The sequence below is a fragment of the Euprymna scolopes genome, chromosome 13 (genome assembly GCF_053919585.1).
Source record: "Euprymna scolopes isolate OS-2025 chromosome 13, ASM5391958v1, whole genome shotgun sequence".
Taxonomy (NCBI): domain Eukaryota; kingdom Metazoa; phylum Mollusca; class Cephalopoda; order Sepiida; family Sepiolidae; genus Euprymna; species Euprymna scolopes.
Genome location: NC_136494.1, coordinates 59,599,233 through 59,617,473, shown reverse-complemented (window position 1 = coordinate 59,617,473; position 18,241 = coordinate 59,599,233). Strand labels below are relative to the sequence as shown.

The 18,241-nt window shown below is 33.6% G+C and overlaps 1 protein-coding gene and 1 pseudogene across 1 annotated transcript in view; one reads left to right on the top strand and one right to left on the bottom strand.

The window, feature by feature from the left end:
* LOC145292271 (protein lev-9-like) overlaps positions 1–18,241 on the top strand; it is a 1,243,866-nt gene that overhangs the window by 1,015,358 nt on the left and 210,267 nt on the right. The window contains exon 13 of the mRNA XM_080138595.1: positions 6,026–6,117. Coding sequence (XP_079994721.1) covers positions 6,026–6,117 — 92 coding nt within the window. The remainder of the gene's footprint in view (positions 1–6,025; positions 6,118–18,241) is intronic.
* On the bottom strand, positions 11,240–11,419 carry LOC145292525 (U2 spliceosomal RNA; annotated as a pseudogene).

The window sequence follows — 18,241 nt, the reverse complement described above, 5'->3', positions numbered from 1 at the left end:
TAGCACCCGAAAGTATCCTGTACCTCTATAAGGCCACCATTCGCCCATGTATGGAGTATTGCTGCCACATCTGGGCTGGTGCATCTGCTACTAGTCTCTCGCTCCTTGACAAGGTTCAAAAGAGAGTCGCAAATCTGATAGGCCCTGAACTGGCATCTAAGCTTCAGCCTCTGTCCCATCGACGAAATGTTGCATCCCTCTGCCTGTTCTACAAGTATTTTAGTGGTGAATGCTCTGATGAACTGCAATCACTTGTGCCCCCACGACGCGAGCACCCTCGACAAACCCGACAGGCTACTAGATCCCACCCCCACACTGTAGAGGTCCCTAGATGTAAAAGATCTTTTTACTCCAATAGTTTCTTCCCCAGAACCGCAAGACTCTGGAATTCCATTCCAGGTCCCTGCTTCCCCAACAGTACTGACGTGCAGAAGTTCAAGTGTAACGTGAACCGACACCTTGCTGCCCAAATCCCTACATAGTACCCCAGTAGTTGTTGCCCCTGATAGTAGCCCCCTACACCAAAGTGGCAATTTGCCTTGTTTGGGGTGAAAATGTAATAAATAAAAAAAATAAAAAAAAACAACGAAATCACGTGTCTGGATTTATGGCTTGATAACAAATCATAAGTAAAAAAAATAAATTTGTTTATGTCTATTTTTTTATTACTCATTTTCTTTTATTGCCTCATTTAATAAAATATTTAAAATATAAAAGAGATACTTTACGTTTACAGCTATATCTAAAGCCGGGTCAGCGCCTTATGGCTGCCTCTAACCAAAATACTCATATCTTTCTATCTATATAACGTTGAATTTACTTGATATTCCACGTATGCATATTTTAATGCTTTGGTGATGGGTGAAGCATAAGAAGATGCCGTTGTTTTCTATATGTTGCTCATAATGATAATCCAATATTTGAAACGCCATGCCTCATTTATCGACATATGCGGGGTGGTAATACGCTACAAATTGGACGATCATAAGTTCTTAGTTGGACAGGAGAATGTATTGCGTAAGTGTTGCTTAAATTAGCTTAGAGAAATACTTTTAATAGTGTGGCCATTTATTTTGTTAGTATATTATTATATAAAACTTCGTATATTTATAATTATAAAAAAATGGATATGTTTATAATTATATAAAATTTCGTATGTTTGTAATTATATGAAATTAGGTATGTTTATAATTATATAAAATTAGATATATTTATAATTATATAAATTAGGTATGTTTATAATTTTTTTAAATTAGATATGTTTATAATTATATAAACTTAGGTATGTTTATAATTATATGAAATTAGATATATTTATAATTATATAAAATTAGGTATATTTATAATTATATAAAATTAAGTATGTTTATAATTATATAAAATTAGATATTTTTTATAATTATATAAAATTAGGCATGTTTATCTCTTCTCTTCTTTATATAAATAAAATTAACTCATTTCTCCCGTATGATTTAGCCCTTAATAGGATAAGGAATCTAGATATTTTATGCAGATGTATTATGCACAAACTGCATCACGATATCTTAGCTATTCACTAACTCACAGATCGGGGCTTCCTATAATCTATCTGGTGAGAGTTCACTGCCAAAACCGGTTACGATCAATGGAAGTAGTAAAGTCATTTCTCTCTAAAAAAAATTCATACTTCTACCGCCACTCATTTACACCGTCCGTGACCATCCACAGGAGACAAATAAGGACGAGCGCCGGTTTAGGTTTTCATAAAAACTGGACTGCAATTTAGGTGAAACGCACCACGCTAACTTTTACGTTGGTTAAAAATAAAAACAAATATAAACAAAAAAACTTTACATTTTCTTACAGTGCATTAAAACTTATGATACTTCAATTCTGTTTTGTCTCGCATTCTTCAGCAATTACAACATCGTTTTCTTTGATTATATTTTTTTTGGGGGGGGGTCCATGTATCTTCCTTCTGTTTTTCGTTTTCCCGGTCTTTCCCGTTCTCAAATTTGTTTCTTCTCTCTTTCCGTGTTTCCTCTTTTTTTTCGGCAAGTTCACCATAGTTTCTGTTCATTTGTATTTGTTTATTTATTTATTTTTATTTTTATAAACTTTCCTCTATTTCTTCAAACTTTACATTTTGTTTATTTATTTCTTCTCTCTTTCCGTTTTTCTTCTTCCTTCAACAAGTTTAACATCGTTTCTTTCTTTGTAATACAGCCGAATGTGTTTTACACTAATTTTTTAACTAATTTTTAAACACTAATTCCTTCTTCTTCTTCTTCCGTTTATTTGCACTTTGTTCGCTGTCTTTCCAATCTCTTTTATTTTTTCTCTTTTTTTATAAAAACATATCATAAATCGTTTCCGTTAAATTTCGCTTTGTTCAATGCATTTCTCCCAATTTTCATCGAGCCACAGCAACGCGTGCCAGGGTACAGCTAGGAATTATATAAAATTAAGTATGTTTATAATTATATAAAATTAAGTATGTTTATAATTATATAAAATTAGGTATGTTTATAATTATATTAAATTAGGTAGGTTTATAATTATATAAAATTAGGTAGGTTTATAATTATATAAAACTAGATATGTTTATAATTATATAAAATTAGATATGTTTATAATAATATAAAAATAGGTATGTTTATAATTATAAAAAATTAGATATGCTTATAATTACATAAAATAAGATATGTTTATAACTATAAAAAAATAGGTATATTTATAATTATATAAAATTAGATATGTTTATAATTATATAAAATTAGATATGTTAATAATTATTTAAAAAAATAGGTAGGTTTATAATTATATTAAATTTGGTATGTTTATAATTATATGAAATTAGATATATTTATAATCATATAAAATTAAGTATGTTTATAATTATATAAAATTAGATATGTTTATAATTATATAAAATAAGATATATTTATGATTATATAAAATTAGGTATGTTTATAATTATATAAATTAAATATGTTTATAATTATATAAATTAGATATGTTTATAATTGTATAAAATTAGGTATGTTTATAATTATGTAAAATTAGGTATGTTTATAATAATGTAAAATTAGATATGTTTATAATTATATAAAATTAGGTATGTTTGTTTCTATGTTTTTATGTACCGAATTTACTCCTTAACTTATTACCTGATCACTAATAATTTTAAAGCAGAGAATCTATGCTTAATGGGTTTTAATGCGGGATATATTTAGTTTAGTCAGGGTCTAAACGAAATTTTTTTTTCACTGAACAAAATACCTACATTTTTCCCAAACGTGCTTTATTATTTACGAATCATATGATATTTTACAAGCTTTTATGTTTCAAAATTTTTAAGATGAAGATTAATAATCGTAGAAAATCTTAAATAATTCATAATTTGATTATTAATATCATTCGCACAGAAGATTAGAACTTTAAATCTCTAGAATTACTTAAAATTTCTACTTAGAGCTACCTTCATGGAGCTACATTCATGGATTAAATAAAAGGTTCCGTTTAAAATTCGTATAGATTCCCGGGTTCAACACGATACACCTAAATATGGTCGGATATTATATGGACTAGAAACGTGTCAAAAATAGCATAAAAAATGAGAACAGTAATTTGAATAACCCAAATTGTACAAATAATTATTTTGTTCAATTTTGAAATCATTTAGATTTTTAATTCTTGCAATCATAAAGAAATCATATTCCGTTTAATTATAATCAGCAAGTATTTATATACTGTTTTCTTTTTCAACTAATGATTTTTAAACAATTAAACCCGATATAAAAATAGTTCATCTTCAAATTTTTATAAAAAAATCACCATTGTCGCAATGTTGCATCCTTATGCCTGTTTTACAAATATTTTAATGGGATGTGCTCTGATGAACTTGTTGCACGCGTGCCCACTCGACGTACACGTCCCCGACTAACCTATTCAGCAACAAAATCTCACGCCTTCATTGTTAAGGTCTCTAAATGTCAGAAAGCTTTCTAGGCTAATAGTTTCTTCTCACGAAGAGCTAAACTTTAAATTTTTCTTCCTAATACCTGCTTCCCTGACTGTACTTACATGCAGAAGTGTAAATGTAATGTAAACCAACATCTTATTACTCTTTCCTAAATATGGTCCCATATAGTAGCTCCTTACGTCCAAGTGGCAATACGCCTTGTAAGGAGTGAGCGTGAGTAATATATATATATATATATATATATATATATATATATATATATAGGGGAAATAAAAAAAATTAACTGTAAATTAAAATTTACGATTAAATTTATTATTCGAGAGAATACTCAAAATCCAATTGAAAATTGTATTTGTAGTATTCTGTCAAATCATAAATGTAATCGTAAATTTAAAGTTTAGTTTTAAATTCTTTTATTTTTCTCTATAATAAGCTCTACTCTCTATTGTGTCTGTATTGAGCTTTTTTTATTTGTTTGGGATTAATTCATTAATATATATATATATTAATATTTATATTAAATTGAAGTTTACTTCTGATTATTCTGATTATATCGGGTAAACATTTCTTTTCCGCTGTATATATATATATATATATATATATATATATATATATATATATATATATATATATATATATATCAGATTGTTTAGAGAGTTCGTGTAGATTACATACTTCAAGCTATCTCTTAGAGAATGAAAGTCTGTAAGACATATACCGCGAAAATAACAAATATATAATGTGTTCAACTGTTCGGTGAAGATGCTTACAGACTTTAACAGAAATTGTTCGCAAAGTTTAGAACTGGAGATTTGAACATTAATAATGCAAAAAACACTCTGATAGATAACTCTCCGCAGCAGCATAATGAAGACGTTAATTGAGAATGACCGCGCGAGAACTATCAGAAAATGTTAACATATCAAATCGACCAATCATGAGCATTTGGTAAAATTACTAGTACAAATTGGCAAAAACATTCCAGAATTTATTTTTTATTTTAAAGATGATCCACTACTAAACTAATGAACTGATCACTAAAAATTCACAGTTAGAGGTAGATTATTCTCGTTGTGTCAACCATGACCGAGTAGATGTCTAAAATAATTACAACGATTGAAGGCTACTCCTTAGTGCTAGTGATACCAAGAATAAAATTACGAATTACTTAAGACATAATTATTTTCTTGTACGAGGCCACCGTACTTTCAAGTTTTTTTGTTTTTTGTAAAAAGGCTCTGACATTAATGGAAAAAGTTTTATAAAAAATATTTTCCCGCTAGTAACGCGCATTGTAGGTTCTTTTTTCACATGCCTCGGATAAGGCTTGGGTAAAGTTTAAAGTTACTGTGTAGAAAATTCAGAAAAACGCCACGGTTAAAATCATCAGAAAATGGTGGACAGCTAGTGTCGTGTGATGTAGATGCAGAAATGTAAATGAAGCGATTTTTGTATGTAAATAATTAATTGTGTTGGTATATTCAACCATTTTAATAAATAATAAAACGCATTTTTTGTACTAGGGCTCATATTTTATCTGTTTTTCATCCGGTATTTTTTTTTTGTGTGCTGTTTAACGAGAAGTCTGTGTGTGGGGGGGAGGTTATTGGAAGCCAATGTGGTTACATCTATTCAAAAAAGTGTCATGTACCAACGAAAACAAAAATCCGTGCGGTGGCAACCTGCTTAGCATTACTGTCGTCTTTAACATCTTCCTTTTTCACTCACATCACGTTTTGTCTGTTAAGAATGTAATAAATACAATCCAAATTCTAGACTTCCGACCTTATTATTATTTTGAGCTAATAGAAAACATCACGCTTGAACCGTGGTATTTATAGTCTATATACTTTAATATACATATAATTCGACCTTGGTCGGAAGGGTTATAACTTAAGATAAACTCTTTATCAAACCTTTAGAGATGAAGTGACGACCGGAAATCCAAGAGGACAAGCTTGCTAGTTCTCGCACATGAGGTCATAGTAAGGCGTGATCTCATCAAGTCTCGCATCGCATAGATGTATATTTATATGTCACTATGTCTTATTTATTTTTCAGATGCAACGTGAGAACGACATTCGATGGACCATCATTTTCAACGCAGTGCAAAGCAAATGGAGCCTGGTCACACCCACCTCCAAAATGCTGGGGTTTGTACAATATATATCTCATACAATCATTACGCACGTTTTAAAAGAAAGTTTTTGTTCACTATAGATTCTCTATATTGCCATTTAAGCGTACGTGTCTATTGTGATACGGGGTTTAATTTAAATGGGAAATGCAATTGGGTGGGATAGTCGTAAGCGCACTAGCCCCGAAATGTCAACAATACTTCATGCACGAGCGAATTCATGGCTTTATAAAGATATAGTATACTAGCAGGTATGAAATGATTTCAAGCTTTGCAAAGGGAAGTTGTTATTGTGTAACAGAGCGTGGACGTGCGTATGTAAATGACGAGCCGTGTGTGAAGTACATAACGATAGAGAAAAAGAATAAGACCATAAAAAGAACGTATACACAGTTCGAGAGGTCAGAGGTCAGAGAGAAGGAGAACGATGAAGAGACTAGTGGTTGGTGCACCAAACGATATGTCACAACCATACTCCATGCACGGATGAATGGAGTATTTACAGAGATATGGAATATTAACAGTTCTCAGAAGTGTTCTAGTCCGGCATTTCAAACCATTCTGTTTTGTTTCATTCTATGTATCTTCAAATTGTATACAACTTTGCTTCATAACACATCTAAAGTAAATGCTGGCACATCCTACATTTAAAGTTATATTGTGTGATTTTAAAAATTGGACCCACGTAGCATATAAGTTGACGTGTCAAATGTGATTCTACCTAGCTAATATTTCATTTTTTTATCGCTGTGCTATGTTCTTTAGAAATACAGCGTGTTTCGAGGCTAATATTTTAAATTGAAAGACAAATAAATTATCTCTCTTATGATTAAAATATCATCTATTTTTCAATTTTTTCAATTTTCTCATCATTTTGTTAAAACTGGGGATAGGGCATCCTACCGGATACCAGACATTTACGCATTATCACATACCATCCAACGAAGAGAATTTTTACATATTCTGTCCCTTTAAGTGCAGTTATTTGAATCAGTGTTCTACTTCTGGATTAGTCAACGGTTAATTATTTACTGTATTATATATATATATATATATATATATATATATATATATATATATATATATATATATATATATATAAGAAAATAAACTATTTTAAAAAATTCGCCATTTTTGTATCAGGTTGTGTTTTACTGAACTTACATCTAGCTGTTTTGTTAACCGTCATTAGCAATTAACTCGTCAGCTATTCTTACTGCGCTTCTGTCTATTAGACTCACCCCTCTCACTCATCAGCTATGATCCAAACGAAAACATACTTTTCCAGCAGTATTTGTTATTATCTGAGCTAAGTAACTTGAAAAAAAAATAACGTTGTTAAAAGTAGAAATGTCTACTTGCGCATGCGTAGAAGTAGCTCGTTTAGTCGACACGCCTGCTACGTTCCATTTTCTTTTTCAATTGTGACCACTTAGAAGTTATTTTTACCAGTAAAAAGAGAATCAAATTTGTTTCGCGGGTTCAAATCCTCTATATATCAAATTTCAAAAATTTACAGAAAAGTTTGGTGGAGACCGTTCTACACGAAGAAAGATAGACAAGATCAATATATATAGATAGATATAGATATAACATAACACCATACTGCATTAAATTTTGATATCACCTCCTTCTACCTACTTAAATAGCTGAAAAAAAGTAAAATTTCGAAATACGACCTGGATTAGTATCTCAAACATTTGGTTTGTTTCATTAAAATCGGATATACGTATTTGAAGTTGTTTACTTCTAGCTCCAAGTTTGCGTTTCACGTTCGACAAAATAGAAATATTAACGGACTTTATATCATTACTTTGTTTTGATTGTATATTCTGTTAGCTGGCTGTCCTATCTTTACAAAGAGGTGCCAAGTGATGGTGTACATATGAAAATGAAATTGTCTGAGCTTATTATTATATAGACATATAGATATATAATCTACTTAATACGCTAAAACAACCTGAAAAAATATATAAATAAATGTTTATCCGTTATTATTTCGACATGAATGCATTAGGCATAAAAGCATCTTATGTCATAAAACTTGATCGACAGACTCTTCATTAATTAGTATCTGACTAGAATTACTTTTTACCAAGATTTGACTACTTTCTTCCAATTAAATGGTCAGATTTTTTTTAAAGTCTCGAATTTACTTAGAATCAATAAATTCTAATTAGGAAATGACTTCGAGCAGTTATTTTAGATTTTAACCTTACAAGAGAAACATTTTAAATACATTTTTATACAGCTAAAAACAAAAATGTCTGTATGTAATATTTTCTAATTATTTGTCGCTTTCATCTTAATGTGTTTCGTATGTAACCGTTGCATGGTTAAACTAATGGATACCGTCACTGACTATGCGATCGGTTATTTCGTGTTTAAATAACAAGGCCGATAGCCATTAGTCGCGTGCACTCGCGTAATTAATGAATGTGTGAATGTAGGATTGACATGAAATTCTTAAAGATAAACTAAAATGACCGAAAAATGGGCTTAAATGACTTAAATAAATAAAAAGTAAATGACTTAGAATGACTTTAATGAACTTAAGGATGAATTGCATGACCTTAAGAATGACTTGAATGCTTAAAAAAATAACTGGAATCCTTCAAAAACAACTTGAATGATCTGGAGAATGACTTGAATGGCTTTGAGACTGACTGGTTGTAAAGTGGGTGATCATTTTACATTAAATTAATACAGAAAAGTGACCCCCCACTTTATATCACAAAAATTGTTTTATTTAGGGAATTTAAAACGTTATTTTCGTCTTCAGGAACCCCGAAAACCAATAAATAATGGTATAATAAACATAAAAAGAAATAAAAAGTACATGTGTTATGGACCGACCGACCGACTGAGTGACTTATAGAGTTGCTTGCACACGACTAAAAAAACTATTCTGTGGTATGCATTTAAAAAAAACTATTCTCTGTCAGTCGGTTGGTCGGTCCGTAACACATTTACTTATTAGTTACAAACAAGTGCAGCATCGGTTAAGAACAGATGGTATTTATTTGCTCCCCCACTGAGCAAATTAGGCACAAGGCCGTTTTTAATGTGAGGTAAAAACCAGCTCCCCTAAAAGGGGTCACTCTGGTTACCAAAAATAATAATTGTCCCAGTATAGAGGGTTTCCCCTCCATTGACTGGTACAAACCATCTTAAGTGCAGCATCTGTCGGAACAGATACTACACTTTGATCTTAGCCATGTGGCCAAGGAAAAGTTAAATTTTGGACAAGTTTCAGAAAAGTCTAATGGATAGGTTTATGGGGCAAAAGGTATCATTATTTGCAATTTTGGTACATTTTTGACCCCTTATAAGCCCCTTGGAATGCTGAATACCAGTGACAATGGACAAACTATGCAGTTTTATACCGTAACACATGTATATTTGAATTCAGCACCATGGGAGAGCACTATATAGATATACATATCAAGTTTTTTTATTGAGAAATATGAAAAAAGGGCATTTTTAGCACTAAAAATCCCCGGGGGACGCAAAGCAGAATTTTGCTAGGGTCACCCATACTGAATTTATATTAAGAACAATGGCCTCTACATTTTGGACAAGTTTCAGAAAAATGTAATGGATATTTAAAAATTTATGAGGCAAAAAGTGTCTTTTTCTTTCAATTTTGGTACATTTTTGACTACTTATGAGCCACTTGGAATGCCGAATACCAGTGGCAATGGACAAACAGTGCAGTTTCACACCTTAACACATGTTTATTTACATTCAGCAACATGGGAAATCACTATATAGACATATCAAGTTTTTTGTTGAGAAATATGAGAAACGCGCCAGAAGAAAGGGGGTTTTCAGCACTAAAAGTCCCCGGAGGATGCAAACTAGACTTTTGCCAGGGTCACCCATACTGAATTTATATTAAGAACAATGCCCTCCACATTTTGGGCAAGTTTCAGAAAAATTTAATGAATGGATCAAATGTTACAGGACAAAAAGTGTAATTTTTGACCATATTGAGGCATTTTTGACCTCTTTTGAGCTCCTGTAGGCGAAATGTGAATTTCCGCACAAAAAATATTTATTTTACTATGCACATCTATATATTGAAATATAATTTGTGACAAAATTTCAGGAAAAACTAATGGACGGTTATCCGTCAATCGTCCAGACTAACGGACAGACAAACCCACCAAAAACATAGGTCCCTCTCTGATAAATCGGGGGGACCAAAATGTTACTCCATGCCCCTTGCTTAAAAAACGAGCCGCGCATTCATGGTCCCCCTCTGTACGGAATATAGTTTAAAAAATTGGTGGTGCATGGGAGTCCCAAAAATGTCTGTTTTCTAGCACTAAAAATCCCCGGGGACGCTAACCAGAATATTACCAGGGTCACCCATACTGAATTTTTATTAAAAACAATGGCCTCCACATTTTGGACAAGTTTCAGAAAAACTAATGGATAGGTAAAAATTTATAGGGCAAAAAGTGTCATTTTTGCAATTTTGGTACATTTTGACACCTGATGAGCCATTGTGAATGCCGAATACCAGTGACAATGGACAAACCGTGCAGTTTCACACCTAAACACATGTATATTTACATTCAGCAACATGGGAAACCACTATATAGACATATCAAGTTTTTGTTGAGAAATATGAGAAACGTGCCAGAAGAAAGGGCGTTTTTAGCACAAAAAATCCCCGGGGGACGCAAACCAGACTTTTGCCAGGGTCACCCATACTGAATTTATATAAAGAACAATGCTCTGCACATTTTGGGCAAGTTTCAGAAAAATCTAATGGATGGATCAAATGTTACAGGACAAAAAGTGTCATTTGTGGCCATTTTTGACCCCTTTTGAGACCCCTGCGAGCAAAACAGGATTTTTCACAAAAAAAAAAAAAATTTTACCATGCACATTTATATATGAAAATATAATTTGTGACAAAATTTTAGGAAAAACTAATGGACGGTTATCCGTCAATCATCCGAACTAACGGACAGACAGACCCATTGAAAACATAGGTCCCTCTCCGATAAATCGGGGGACAAAAATGTTACTCCATACCCCTTGTTTAAAAAAAAAATTAAATGTAAATGTGTTACATTTACCGACCAATGAAGTGACTTGCATGCGACTAAAAATGCCTTAGCATGAAAGGATTCCCCCTTCCATTGCCAAGGTAAAGGTAACAAATGTAAGTGCAGCATCTATTAAGAACATATACTACACTTTGATCTTAGACATATGGCCAAGGAAAAGTTACAAACGTAAGTACAGCATGTAGTAAGACAGATACTACACTTTGATCTTGGCCAAAAGGCCAAGAAAAGGGTATTTATTTGCTCCCCCACCAAGCTATTAGGCACAAGGCCAATTTTTAATGTGAGGAGTGAAGAGGGAAATGGGGACCAACTCCCCGGGGAGTAGGGGAGCTGGATAGTGACAATTGATATGAAGGGTTTCCCTACATTGACCAAGGTCTTATATGTGGGGTTGCCCCCACATATGGTCTTTGCTTGCAGTATCTGCCGGAACAGGTACAACATTTTGATCTTGGCCAAAAAGCCAAGAAAATGGTATTTATTTGCTCCCCCACCGAGCAAATAAGGCACAAGGTCGATTTTTAATGTGAGGAGTGAATGGGAAATGGGGACCAACTCCCCGAGGAGTAGGGGAGCTGAATAGTGACAATTGGTATGAAGGGTTGCCCCTACATTGACCATGGTCTTATATGTGGGGTTTCCCTCCCCCCCACACATATGGTCTTCCGCTCATATCCTCTGAGTGAATCCACATAAAGATAAGCAGTCGAAGTGAACAAAAGATCTCTAGAAAAAAAAATGGTGGAAGTGGGACGAAAAAAACTGAAACGTTGCACTTAAACACTTAATCGAACCCAACCCAACCCACCCAAATAGCTGCCAAATCTCACTCGTTCAGTATAGAAATCCTTAGATACTGAGAGACTTTTTTACACTGACTGTTTTTTTTTTTTTCCTTATATCGTTTGCGTTTGAAATATTCTTTCTGCTCTCTGTTCCCTGAGAATACCAACATACTAAAATTGTCACGGTATGTTTTTTTTCAATTTTCATCCCAAACAATGTGTCACTTTGAAGTAGGGGGCTACTATCGGGGAAATAAGTTGCCGGGGTATTAGGAAGGAAGATGAGTAGCAAGATGTCCGTTCACATTACACTTGAACAGCTGCATGTCAGTACAGTTGGGAAAGCAGAATCATGGAAGGGAGTTCCAGAGTCTAGCAGTTCTGGGGAAGAAACTATTGGAGTAGAAGGCTTTCTTACACCTAGGCATCTCTACAGTGAAGGGGTGGTATTTAGCTGCTTCTCGGGTTTGTCGGGGGTATTCACGTCGAGGGAGTACAACTGCTTGTAATTTGTCAGAGCATTCACCATTAAAGTACTTGTAGAACAAGCTGAGGGATGCAACATTTATTCGATGGGACAGAGGCTGAAGCCAAGATGACAATTCAGTACCTATCAGGTTGGCGACTCTCTTTTGAACACTGTCAAGGAGTGAGAGACAAGTAGCAGATTCACCAGCCCAGATGTGACAACAATACTCCATACATGGGAGAATGGTGGCCTTATAGAGGTACAGGATACTTTCAGATGCAAGTAGTTTTCTAGCACGGTAGAGAGAGCCCACCTTCTTTGCAGCAGCTTTGGCAATGCTCTCAATCTATCTATTCCAGTTCATGTTCCCTGTAAACGTTAGACCGAAGAGTTTAAAGGAAGTACTTTCGGGTAATGTTTTCTTGGCCATTGCTATTGGTGGTAGAGAAGGTTTCCTGTAATTATTGAAGGAAACAAGCTTAGTCTTGGCAGTATTGAATGTAATCATTCATTTTTGTTCCCATTCCACTACAGATTGGAGGTCATCCTCCAGTGTTTCTGCCATTTCCTTAGATATGCGTTCATTTGTTTTCCCCTCATAGAGAGTGGTGTCATCAGCAAATATACCCATCTCCGAAACAATTTTATCAGGGAGATCATTTATGAATATCAAGAATAATAAAGGTCCAAGGATATACACTTGAGATACTCCCGCATTTGTATTATATTATTTAGATGTACGACCGTCGAGGACAACCTGGAGTTTTCTCTTACTTTAGAAGAATTTAATTACATTATGTATTCTTCCAGTGATACCATATGATCTAATTTTCCTTAGAAAGCCTTAGATATGTCAAAAGCCTTAGATATATCGAGGACTACTGCTCTACCCTCACTTGTTTCTTTTCCAGTGAACGGTATATACGTCCAGAGATTACAGTTAGTATATCTGCTGTGGAACGGGCTTCCCTAAATCCATATTGATTGTCGGTCAGGAGTTTAGCAGCTGTAAGGTGATGGAGAAGAGCTTGATTAATTAAGGACTCAAATATTTTGGTGAAAAGCGGGAGGAGGTTAATGGGGACATAATTTAATGGGGCAGTTCTTTCGCCAGAATTCTTGAAAACTGTTACCACAGAAACTGTTTTCCAGTAGTCAGGAAAGCAAGATTCGCTAAGGCATTTGTTGTAAAGTTTGGAGAGAACTGGAGTAACCTCAGCGGAGCATTTTTTAAATGGCGCAGCCGAGATGAGATCGGGTCAACGTGCTTTTGAGGTGTTTAGGTTTTTTATGATACCATGTAACTGAGAACGGTGATTTTCAAATCGTCTAGTGTGGCGTCTGTCCGCAAAGGAAAGTCAGGGAGGGAGTGGTATGCCGGGTCCAATGTGGAGTTTGAGGCAACCAGACTGGCAAGCAGGTTAGCCTTCTCGGTTGCCATGCAAGCAACCTTATGATTGTTTGATAGTGGAGGAATCGTTGACTGCCCATTATTTACTACACTGTTGTAGATTTTCCAAAAATCACGGGTTCCTAATTTCTATGCTTCGATGTGTTTTGTGGTGGTTTCTGTGTATTCTGTCGTAGCTGTCGCTATTTCTCTCTTACAATTACTTCTAGCTTCAATATACCTCTGTCTGTTTGAACTGGCCTTTTGTCGTTGAATCTACGGTACGCATGCTGCCTTTGAGCAATGGCAGTTGCACAAGTAGAAGTAAACCATTAGGAGAGAGTGGGTTTTGCTATAGAATTCCCGTTGGGAACATGTGCTTCAATTGCAGTTTTGAACCATTCAGTGATCTCATTTGTGCACTGTTCAGCTGGAAGAGAAAAGATATTTCCCCATGGAGCATCTCTTATAAGATCCCTGATGGCTTCCCAGTCAGCATTTTTGTAATACCTCGTTGTTTTGAGCAGTGGGTCTTCAGTTTTGGGTCGAGAATTAAGGGCGATGTTTACCATTATCACAACGTGATCAGCGTTCCCAAGTGGGCTGTGGGCATTCGTTATACAATCATCGGAACTGTGGTCAGAAATAGATCTAGAAGTGAGGCATGTTGATCTTGCTGCTCTGAGAAACGTGTCGGAAATGTAATCCTCTGGGAATAAGATATGGGGAAGCTATGTGTTGTGCTACTAGCTACGTCTATGTAAGTAAAGAATCCAAGTTAGTTACTGTGGTGGACATTGAAGTCACCAAATGCATGTACTTGTGCGCTAGTATCGAGGGAAAGTGCTACATCTATGCTGTCAGAGACTTTGTTTTTAGATTACAGTCCTGTGTTCAGGGAGAGCAGAGAGAAAATAACCATCTTACTATCCAACTTTCTAGATAGGTTTCACCCTTACAACTATGATCTCTACCAGAGTAACCCCGTCAGGGTTGCCTGTGCGTAAAATTTTTATGGCTAGAGATTGCGCACCCCCTGCAAAACCTCTCCTGAGTCGACATTGTTTAATACCAGTGGTAAGTGAAGTGTATGTACAGGACGACTGGAAACAAATGCCGAGATAGGCAGATAGCACATACAGCGCCTAGAATTCCCAAATAGTCACCCATCTAATACTAACTAGGTTCAACGTTGCTTAACTTCGGTGATATGAGGAGAACTGGTGTGTCAATGCGATTATGCCGTATACAATCTATATTTTTATAAAGTAATAGGGTTCGTGTGTTTCTGTCTGTGTGTACAGCTCTACACCATCAACGAAATATAAACGAGGTAAGAGGGTAGATCTCTCCTGGTAGAGAAACATTAGAACCCATTTTAGGATGTTTCTGTTATAGGAGACATAAGAATCTTTGCCTAATTTCTTTATATACTATTCTACAAACCACCCCCATATCGAATGACTTATGCTCATTTGCATATCACATTATATTAAATCTCTTTAACTAATTACCTCGACCTTATTACATATTGGAAATATTCTAATCATTTCAACTGTACTATTTACAAAATCTATTTAACATTTAATCTATCTTCTATCTATCTATATCTATATCTATATCTATCTTCTATATATCTATAAAAACAGAGATGTGTGTGTGCCACAGACGATTTCTGATTGGTTAATCCAATAATCACATCTCCTAAAAAACAATCGTTTCTACGCTCTTACCTTTACCATAAAATATTATGGCTTTATTTATTGTCCATCTTGGAAGGGTTTAATTTTTTAATAACTTGTTATTTACAAATTAAAAAAATACGAAACTAAACTACACGAAATACGCGCACACACGCACACACACACGTTCACTACCGTCGCGTTGTTATGGCAACCAAACCCGCTGACTTCTTTTTCTCATTTCACTCGTGGTCTTAAATTCATTTCGGGTTTGTATTACTGTACACATAGATTCGAATAAGTTGCAAAAAAACAAATATATAACAAATAAATGTTATCAAAAGCAAATTTTTCGTGTTTTTATTCAATTTAACATGTTTATTCAGTTCGAAAAGCATACAGTGTTTACCGATGTATTGGAAAATTCAAGATGGCGGCCGATTCTCTCTTTAACACGGTAAGTTTGGAAAAAGGTGTAATAAATAAAAAACCGGTTAAAATACTGTTAAAAACTCGCTCAATATATGTTACCGTGACATAGGTTGACATATATTCGGCGGGTTTTTAATAGTATTTTGTATAGTTTTTTATTTATAACACCTTTTCCCAAACTTACGGTGTTAAAGAATGTGTGAGACGCCATCTTGAATTTTCCAACACATCGGTAAACACTGTATTCTTTTCGAGCTGAATAAACATGTTAAATTGAATAAAAACACGAAAAATATATCCAGTTTTTATCGGTTTTTTACCTTCTCTGCAGAAGTACAAAAAAAAAAAAAAAAAAAAAAAAACGGAAGGTACTTTTACAGAATGTTAAACTAACCCTAACCGATGTTTTATGTTTAGTTTAGGAACAGTCAGAAGAAATAAAAGTCATTATTGCATGAAATATACGTATTTAGTTGAAGTATTGTTTATGTCAATTCTTTCGAAGAAATTTAGCAAGAATACCTGTAAACCAGGAAATCGGTAAAATGTCATCATGGATGAATACTTGTCTATTATAATTTCTACCCTTGACAAAAACTTAGCCATAACAAAAGAGATTTATTGTTCAGATTGTTTTTGAGATTGATTTCTAAAAAGATATTTTATAAATAAAATCGACTTTAAAATTAAAGACTTAAATTACAATAATTGAATTTAAACATTCTTATTTCAATATTTGGCACATAACACCTGCAAAAATGATCACAATGTCAGGATTTCATTTTATTTCAGAATCGATGGCAAATACTAATATTTAACATTAGTTTATCATTTAAGCCGATAAAAAGCCCTTTTTTTTCCGAGTCATAAAAGGATTTGGAGTTTCCTAATCAACCTTTCGGGTGCAGTTGCACGCTCTCAAAATAACTAAAGTGTTGGCTTTAAAAAAATTGGTTCATTAAAACTAAACAGGTTTAGTTTTAATAAAAAAAAAAAAATTAAAAAAAAATCGCTTTGGTAATTAGATATGTCGTATGGTTATCCCTAATCGCTGAATAAAACCGCTAACGAGTTGAATGATTACGACATAAAATTAAACTCGGGTTCCTGAAACGGAAACTTCGTTTGTTTTTGTTTTTTTCTTATATTTACATTGTTATTTTGTTTCATTTTCAATCATTCGAACAGTTTTCTTTTTCAAGTAATCCAAGTTACAAAATTCCCACTGTTTACTATGCTAAAATCACAATGACTAATGTATACCTATTAACCCTTATCCTTGAGTGGCCTCTGGGCCTTGATAAGTGGTGACACCCATGTAAAAAAAAAAAAAATCACTCGAACAGTTTTCTTTTTATAATGTACAGTTTTAAAAGTTTAAAAACGATATAGTTTTTACTTCAGGAAAATTAATGGGTCAGTTTTTACGATGTGCCCTGTTAAAATACTGTTAAAAACTCGCTCAATATATGTTACCGTGACATAGGTTGACATATATTCGGCGGGTTTTTAATAGTATTTTGTATAGTTTTTTTATTTATAACACCTTTTCCCAAACTTACGGTGTTAAAGAGGGTGTGAGACGCCATCTTGAATTTTCCAACACATCGGTAAACACTGTATGTTTTTCGAGCTGAATAAATATATTACATTGAATAAAAACACAAAAAAGATATCCAGTTAGGTAGAAAAGTAACTTATCTTGCCTTTGATAACATTTATTTATATATTTGTTTTTGACTATTTTTTCGAATCTATGTGTACAGTAATCTTGCCAGGATGCGGAGGAAAATGAATGAAGGGGGAGGGGAATAAAATAAAAACATTTTGGAAACAGAGTAAGTTTGAAAGAATTGCTTTGCACAGAAAGAAATTAATGAAAAAATAAAATTAAATTTCTTTTCTTTCTTGATTTTTTTTTTTAGTTTTTTATGAAAAAGGAAGTCAAAATTAAGACTATAAAAAACAATTTTTATTAAGAGCGAACCTCAGTCGTCAGGTCTGTAAAAAAAAAGACGTGGAATAATAAATGTTTTCTAATACAAATTGTTTTTACTTATGTGTTCATTTGTCTCTTTGAAGTTCGTTTGTTTAATATATCGGTTTGCAAAATAATTTTGTCATTCTGTCAGACTCAAATTTTAAATCTATATATCTATAAAAGTGAAAGTGTGTGTGTGTGTGTGTGTGTCTGTGTACATTTCCCTACGAAATAACTCTGTCAATTTTTAGTCTACAGACTCGAAATTTGATATACAGGGTACTGAGATTTGGAAAAATCTATGTGATCGGTTT